The sequence below is a fragment of the Euphorbia lathyris genome, chromosome 1, assembly GCF_963576675.1.
Source record: "Euphorbia lathyris chromosome 1, ddEupLath1.1, whole genome shotgun sequence".
Lineage (NCBI taxonomy): Eukaryota > Viridiplantae > Streptophyta > Magnoliopsida > Malpighiales > Euphorbiaceae > Euphorbia > Euphorbia lathyris.
Window position 1 is genome coordinate 121,116,140 of NC_088910.1, and position 8,663 is coordinate 121,124,802.

At 35.4% G+C, this 8,663-nt stretch overlaps 1 protein-coding gene across 1 annotated transcript; it reads right to left on the reverse strand.

Moving 5' to 3' along the window:
- Positions 1–5,147: 5,147 nt before the first annotated feature.
- On the reverse strand, positions 5,148–7,120 carry LOC136210816 (transcription termination factor MTERF2, chloroplastic-like). The gene has a single exon (XM_066002234.1). The coding sequence runs from the start codon at positions 6,934–6,936 to the stop codon at positions 5,734–5,736; it is 1,203 nt and encodes a 400-aa protein (XP_065858306.1). The 5' UTR covers positions 6,937–7,120; the 3' UTR covers positions 5,148–5,733.
- Between the last annotated feature and the right edge of the window lie 1,543 nt (positions 7,121–8,663).

Consider the following 8,663-nt stretch of genomic DNA (forward strand, 5'->3'; position numbering starts at 1 on the left):
AGAGAAATACATTGTGATTTGGAGAAATGGTGCAGATTCCGTGCAATTTAAAGAAGATAGGAAGATCAAAAGTCTGGGAATCACTAATGGAGGAGCCAACCGTTTCGTGTAACCAATGAGAAAGGGGGGCGTGACTGTTCACGTAAGGGGGAAGTGGAAAGGTTAGGGGTATTATGGGAAAGTCACACAAAAACAGTCTAAATATGTAGTGGGTTGAGTAAATGGGTTAAATATATAAATGAGCCTCCCATTTGACCCATTTTTATAATTTACCCTCTTAGCAATGATCATCTCTTATTAAACTTCTGCTTAAACCAATCATGGATTAGGCTTGAACATTCAAATATAACATGGGCTAATTCGGAACGGGCATAAACTCATCCATACAATGGATTCAATTTTAAGATTTACAGTAAAACTTCTATAAATTAATAATGTTGGAACCATAAAATTTTATTAATTTACAGAGATATTAATTTATCAAGTATTAATTTACTGAACTGGTCCAAGTCGGGATCAGAAGAAATTATTATTTTAAAGAGGTTATTAATTTATCGAGTATTAATTTATGAAGGTTTTATTGTATTTTAAAAGCGCAAACACAATCTATTTGACCCACCTATATATATATATAATTTTTTATTAAATATATTTATTTAAGAATGTTTTAACATAGTTAATTAGGGTAAATTTCATCAATAATGTACAACTTATGTCTCATTTCACACTTTGGTATACAACTTTTTAATTTGTCACATTAATATGTACGACCTTATAGGTGACCGGACACTATAGTGTACAACGGGTAAAAATGATTGGTCAATGTTCAGTCAACGTGCCACCTCAGTTTTGACTGATCAAAAAGTTAAAAAAAAAATGACCACCTAATATAAAATTACCTTTATATCCTCTTTCCCCTTCCCCTTTCTCTCTCTACCACAAACAAAAACAGAAATTTCCCTCTCACCATTACCGTTAAAGGTGCAGCAAAGATAACAATAGAAATTGAAAAATATAGCATATACATAATTCCAATTCTATATCCGCTATTGATTTGCATCTCTTAAATTCAGATTTTGTATTTCAATTAGAAGTCATAATTTCCATTAGAATTACCAGAAAAACAAAAAATAACAGATGAGAAATGCGAGTTACAACAAAAACAACTCTGAAAAATTAAAATTAATTTTCCTTAGATGCAAAAAAAAACCCGTCTTTGATCCTAAACTTATTTACATCCATCGACAACTCATTAAACAAACATTATCAATCCTTTACGCTACAACATAGAAGACTAATTAGTCTTAATAATCGAGGTTAAGCAAAAACAAAAAATTAATAATCAAGCGGTGAAGGAAGGTTAAGATCGAAATCCACCAATGGTTTGCCGTCTACGACGGATGACAAATTAGAGTCACTATGTGTTCCACCGTTAAAATCGTTTCCACCTACTGGCTCAAACCAAAGAGAAAACTACTGAGTAACATACTCAGTTGTCGGCCTAACACTCCCGTCGAAAAACCAAATCAGACCTCCACTGAAGCTTGGGTTCGATTTCCTAGTTATTCTAGATCTTTTTTGAGCCGAGTCTAATTACTTATTAAAGTGAGTTGCATGCAGACTTCTGTAGCATTTACAACACTCAATGATTATATAAGGAAGAAGAGATGATGAATTGAAATATTTTGGAACATTTTTTTTTTATTATAATTTTAATTTTTAGGAATGGAATATTTGGAATTCACATTCTGATTTGGAAACAACAGGAAACTCCATTAATCTCATCATATAAGACTGAGAAAGAGGTCAGAGAGAAAAAAATAGAGGGAAGAGGATGTAAGGATGGAGGGATGTGGGTATAGAGGTAATTTTATGTTAGGTGATCATTTTTTTGACTTTTTGACCGGCCAAAGCTGAGATGACGCATTGACTGAGCATTCACATGTCATTTTTACCTATTGTACACTATAGTGTTCGGTCACCTATAAGGTCGTACATATTAGTAAGACAAATTGAAGGTTGTACACCATTAATGAAATTTACCCTAGTTAATTAAAAGGTTTTTCTCTCCTTTTATTGAGAGTTTAAGACCGCCCTTATTTTCTTCAAACTTGAAAGACATTGGAAATGATTTTAAAGAGCATCCATATATATTAAAAATATATCTTACTAATATAACTAATTATTCTCTTTATTTTTGGGTAAATTTCATTAATGGTGTACAACATTTGCCTCATTTCACACTTTGGTATACAACCTTCAATTGGTCTCACTAATATGTACGACCTTATAGGTGATCGAACACTATGGTGTAAAACAGGTAAAAATGACCGGTCAATGCTCAGTCAATGCGCCACCTCAGCTTTGACCGGTCAAAAAGTCAAAAAATAACCACCTAACATAAAATTACATCTATACCTCTAACCCTCCATCCTTTCATCTTATTCCCTCTATTTCTTTCTCTCTCTTCATATTTCTTTCTCTCTAACCTCTTTCTCTCTCTTATATGATGAGATTAATGGAGTTTCCTGCTGTTTCTAAATCAGAAACTGAATTCCAAATATTCCATTCCTAAAAATTAAAATTATAATACACAAATGTTCCTGAATATTTCAATTAATCATCTCTTCTTCCTCCTATAATCATTGAGTGTTGTAAATGCTACAGAAGTCTGCATGCAACTCACTTTAATAAGCAATTAGACTCAGGTCAAAAAAGATCTAAAATAACCACGAAATCAAACCCAAGCTTCGGAGGTCCGATTTAGTTTTTCGACGGGAGTGTGAGACCAACAGCTGAGTATGCTACTCAGTAATTTCCTCTTCGGTTTGAGCCGATAGGTGGAAACGATTTTAACAGGGGAACACAGAGTGACTCTGATTTGCCATCCGTCGTAGACAGCAAACCGGTGGTGGATTTCGATCTTAAACTTCCTTCCCCGCTTGATTATGAGTTGATTATTAATTTTTTGTTTTTGCCTAACCTCGATTATTAAAACTAATTAATCTTCTATGTTGTAGCATAAATGATTGATAATGTTTGTTTAATGAGTTATCGATAGATGTAAATAAGTTTAGGATCAAAGAAGGGTCTTTTTTGCAACTTTGGAAAATTAAAAGGCTTCTCTCCTTTTATTGAGAGTTTAAGCCCGCCCTTATTTTCTTCAAACTCGAAAGACATTGGAAATGATTTTAAAGACCATCCATGTATATTAAAAATATATCATATTAATCTAACTAATTATTCTCTTTATCTTTATTTTCGATGTGAGATTTAGTTCCTACATACTCCCATTGTCATCCTTTAAATAAGAAAAGAAACGACTATATATAAATAGGAAAAGGAAATGGAGCCTATTAGAATTTAGAAGCTCATGCATAGGGAGAGCACAAAAGGACAAAAAAGGGGATAAGTAATGGTTTGCACAGATTTCCTTTGATTATTAATGATTATTAATGACATCGGTGGCGGAGATGCGTATGTTGAGATGGATGTGTGGTCACACGAGAAAGGACCGGGTGCGTAATGAAATAATTAGGACAAAAGTAGGGGTCACATCTATTGAGAATAAAATGAGAGAAAACCGACTAAGGTGGTTTGGCCATGTGAGACGTAGAGCGCTTGATGCGCCGGTTAGGAGAACCGAAGAGTGGCAAAGGGATGTAGTGGTGAGGGGTAGGGGAAGACCTAAGCAAACTTGGAGGAGGGTGATCGAGAGTGATATGAGTTTATTGGGAATTGAGGAAAATATGGTAGTGGATAGGACGGAGTGGAGGGAGCGAATCTGTGTCGCTGACACGACTTGATTTTCACGGTTTTATATGATGGTTCATGTTAGCCGACCCCGAATCATTTCGGGACTAAGGCTTTGTTGTTGTTGTTGTTGTTGTAGCATCATTAGAAATAAAATATGTGGACTGTGAAGTTGTTGGTAAGACAATGATCTGTTGCGATGGAGAAGAATCAGTTATGGGTGATTGCATGAAATTGACAGTAAATTCAGTTTTATCAGTCCCCCCTCAAGCTGGACTGATAGATCAATTGAAGTCTAGGACCATGATATGGTTTGGTAAATAGATTAATTGAAGTGCATGACCATGATGTGGTTTGGTAAATAGATCAGCTAGTTGGTTGCTTGAGCGAATAGGCAGAAGGTGGATGATCTGTTGAGCAAGCTTATGTCTGACTATGTGAGTCGATTTCAATGTGTTTCGTACGCTCGTGGAATCGATGTAAACTGCAGCTTGGTTGTCACAGTAAATGGAAGCAGAAATTAGATGAGGAATAAGGTCTATGAGTAAGTAAAAATTCCACTAAACCTCACAATTGCAATGGGCTAAGGCTCTATATTCAACTTCTAAAGAACTACGAGAAAATGTTGTTTGCTTCTTAGATTTCCACAAGATCATAGTAGATCCCAAAAATATGTAGAACCTTGTGACAGACATGTGGCCCAATTAGAGTCGAGAAAAGCTTGTAATTGGAATGGAAGAAAAGACCTTGCCTTGGTAACTTTTTGACACATTAGAGAACCCTACGAGCACTTCGAAGGTCATTAGTAAATAGACAAGAATAGAGTTGGGACAGATGGTTAACAATGTAACAAAATTTAGGCCTGGAATGAGTCAAGTATAAGAATTTTCCAATAACCTGCCTATAACCTGTAATATCAGCAAAAGTGGAAGCTTGAGGATCATGTTTGAAGTTTGGAACAACTGAGGTGTCAACAGGTTTATCATTGTGAAAATTAAAAGTCTCCAGCATATGAATGGCATACTTGCGTTGGCAGAAGTGTATGTCCTTACTATTGCACGCGATTTCAAACTCGAGAATGTCAGCGGTCCAAGGTCTTAAGTTTAAACTTGTTTATTAAGGTGAGCTTTGACCTTATTCAGAGTGATCCTACAATTGCTAGCTACAAGCAGGTCATCAACATAAACTAGAGCAGCTAGAAAGGAATTCTCATAAAAGTAAATGAACAATGAAAGGTCTACCAGGCTTTGTATAAGTAAAATACATTTATAGTCTCCGTACTATAGCATTGCTAACATCGTTAACCCTTAAACTTTATTTCTTAACATAAAATCATTACATTACTGTAACATCAAAGTCCAAATCAACAAAATTCATCAAAAATAAGTAATGAAATGATGAGGGTAAAATAGATATTTATTTGATCATAACTTATGGTGATATTAATAAAAAAAGAGTCAATGACGTAGATAATTTTGTCCAGTTCATCATTTTATTGATTTAAACGGGGTTTTATTGATCCAGACTTTAAGCTTATAGTAACTTAAAGTTTAAGGATTTTTATGTCAACAAATGAAGTTTATGAACCATAATGTTAGTCGCGCTCCAATTTAGGAGCCATAAATGCATTTAACCCCTTTATATGGAAACAAATGAATCAAGGTGACATCTTTTCTTGGGTCAATCAACAATCTGATCTAACTCAATGGATCAGCAACATAGCAAAAAAAATTCAGATTCCAAGCAACACAATCTGAATTGTTGGATTAAAACAACTGACATCGAAGTCTACCAACACAATCTGGAGTTAGGGTACTGTTTTTCAATCCTAACTAAACACTCTATATCTATTGTTTGGAGTAGCAACGGACACTTAATAACCAATGAAATACGGGTATGTTAGGACTCATGAGAATCACATATGCACAGAGGAGCAAATTAGTTCAACATCAAAAAGAACAGAGCAAATTGAGTGTTAAATTAACCTACAATAAGTTTCTCTACCTCAAAACGGCACCCTAATTCCAGAATGCTCGTCTTCCCTACGTAAAGGCTAGAAAGCTCAGGTATTTCTCCCTCATATTTGATCACAAAGTCATTCAGAAAATTCTTCTCAGTTTTTGTTATTACAGATGATATAGATATATCTGCCTTCACCAAAGCTTTTGATTGCAAAACCCTTATAACTGAGAACCTTGGAATAATCCTTTTTTCCAAACTATAACAAAAAATTGAGGGATTGCAGATAACAGCATCGAGACGGTAACCCATCTTGTCAACAATAAAGTCCATGACGCTCATGATCTTCTTCGCTGACAGAGACATAATACTGGGAAATTTTGTGAAAGCACCCAAAATTTGTTCTTCTGTAAAACCCAAACTCCTAAAAACCTCCATCTTCTGCTCCCATGTTTTATAGGATATTCCGGAAACCACTGCAAACGCTCTAACAAACACATACCTTGAAGGATCTAATCCAAGTTTAATTACCTTGTTAACAATGTCACTAAATTTGCAGGGATCATTGTACAAAATATTGGGGAAAAAAGTCAGCAGAAATGATATATTTTCCTGAGGGACTTTGAGCTCTCTTAATAATGTAATGTTGATAGGAACATTTGTATGCATATCATTCAATTTAAGAACACTCCTTTTTAAACCCTGAATAACTTTCTTATCAGATCCAAGTATACTTTTCAGCATATTATGGGTAGGAATGAGATGTTCTTGTAAGCTCCAATGCAATAAAAGTGGATTATAGCATACAATCTCGACAACATCGGAGCTTGAAACGCAAATGGAGCATAGGAACTCTAGTTTGGGCCGAAGGATTTTGGCAGGATCGGCCAAGAGAAACGGAGCATATTTATTAACAAGCTTAGAAATGTGGGAACTGGTAAAGCCATAGTGTTTGAGAAGGCTAATGGCTGAATCGGGTCGATCTGATGTTTTAAAATCAATTTTCTTAGAAGCAGAAATGGCAGATTCAGGGGAAAGACCGCACGAATCAATGAGATAAGAAACCACAAAAGGACGTTCCTTGTGTTTAGGGTATGAAGAAAGTAGTCTAACAGTGAAAGGTAAGTGACTCAAAGGAAAACCTAGATGGATTGATGTGTTCATGAGAGAAAATCCTCCATTGGAAACTATAATTCGGAAACCTCTACAGAATATGAAAGGCATAATGAAGAGAAAGACTAACCTGGCCGTCAATTGGGTTAAATTGTGGATCTACGGGAAGTTCAGCTACTATGCTGGACTGGTACGAGTGAATCTAGAATGTCGGTTGTAGATTTGATTTATATCGCCGTCGACGGCGAACTTCTCTGATCAGTCACTGTTTCAAATTAATTTGTTTGATCTGAATTCTAGGGTTTGCATTTGGGCTTTTTCTTTAGAAATATGGTATATTAACTTTTCATTAACAGTTTTCTTCGAAAAAAAAAATGTTCATTTACAAAAAAGAAAAATTATTTTTTTTTAAAAGAGGAAATATGATATTAGCATTTTGAAAAAATTTCTATCTACCATAATTTTCCTTAAAATTATACTCTTATCTAAAAATTACGGTGTTAAACCGTTTGCAAATCCGTAAAATTATATGAATTGGGCACCTACGAATCCGATTCGGAGAAATGGTCAAACATGGCTATTTTTGCCACCTTATCCAGTTCCAAGGGTAGGTACTTACAGTCGCCAGTTTCATGGTCTTCGCTCTAATAGAACTCATATTATGTTTCATTGCTCAGCGACTCCAATGTTTGTGTTGCTTATTTTTCTCGACCTAATATATGACCTGGAGCATTGAGCGACGCAGAAGTCACGCTCTGATTTCTCTCATTTTCTCTTGTAGTCTCTATCTTTATCCTGGCCAGTGGGTGCTTCTCATGGTTGTCCGGACCCAATCAGTCCTTCACAGTGCGTTGAGTCGGTGTCTTTCCCATTTGACAAAATCTCTAACATGTTGCATAAGATTTGGAAAAGTCTTGGGTTGTCGTGTAATGAGGTGCTTAGACACACGTCTTTTCTCTAGCAATTTGTTGTGAATGCATATATTTTCACATCAACATGGAGGTGTTGGATCTAGCTTGTAGTTTTTTTACAATCTTTTGACCCATTTTCGAAGGCTTTCATTCGGCTTCTAAACTAAGTAATTAAGGTCCTGTATTGTCTTGATCTTTGGAATGGAGGTGATAAAATGTTGGACAAACTGAGTTGTCGTTTGATTGAAGCTTTAGATGGATTCGAATGGAAGTTGTTTGTACGAGTAGGCAATCGTATCCTTCAGGGTTGTTGGAAAGAGGTGACACATAACAACATTAATAAATGGTATAGTCTCTAGTGACCTTCTGAAAGTCTTCACATATATAATGGGATCTCTGGCTTTAGTGTACTCTTTGAGGGAGGGATATTTGAACCCTGAGGCATTAGCTCATTGAGAATTAGACCTATTCATAAACTCGTTGGCCCGTCCAGCCTGTCTATCATGGGTTGGGCTTGGACATGTGTATTCATCATTTGACCCGGTCCGACCCAAACCCACATATAAAATGGGTTGGGTTTGGTATTTATTTTGAAAACCCGAATTGGCCCAACCTAGCCTGCTCCACCTTTATATATTTTATATTTATATATATTTGATTTTTTGATTTTAGAATAACAATTACTATTGAAGATTTTTTTTTTTTTTGTCAATTATCTTATAATCAATTGAAATTTAATTAGAAAATCTTTTACCATCGTTTCTCACAGAGTGCCAATTGTAACTTGTGTTAACAACTCTCTCTATCAATTCGTACAAGGCTTGAGGTTCAAGCTCCTCCGGGTTCCCATTTGCAACTGATTCAATTTGAATCTTGTATGCATTGGTTACTCCATTGTAGAAGTTCTGCACTTACATCCACATAGGG

What these genes read in the sequence shown, in the direction of transcription:
- LOC136210816 (XM_066002234.1), bottom strand. Translation starts at nt 6,936, where the DNA reads ATGCCTTTCATATTCTGTAGAGGTTTCCGAATTATAGTTTCCAATGGA.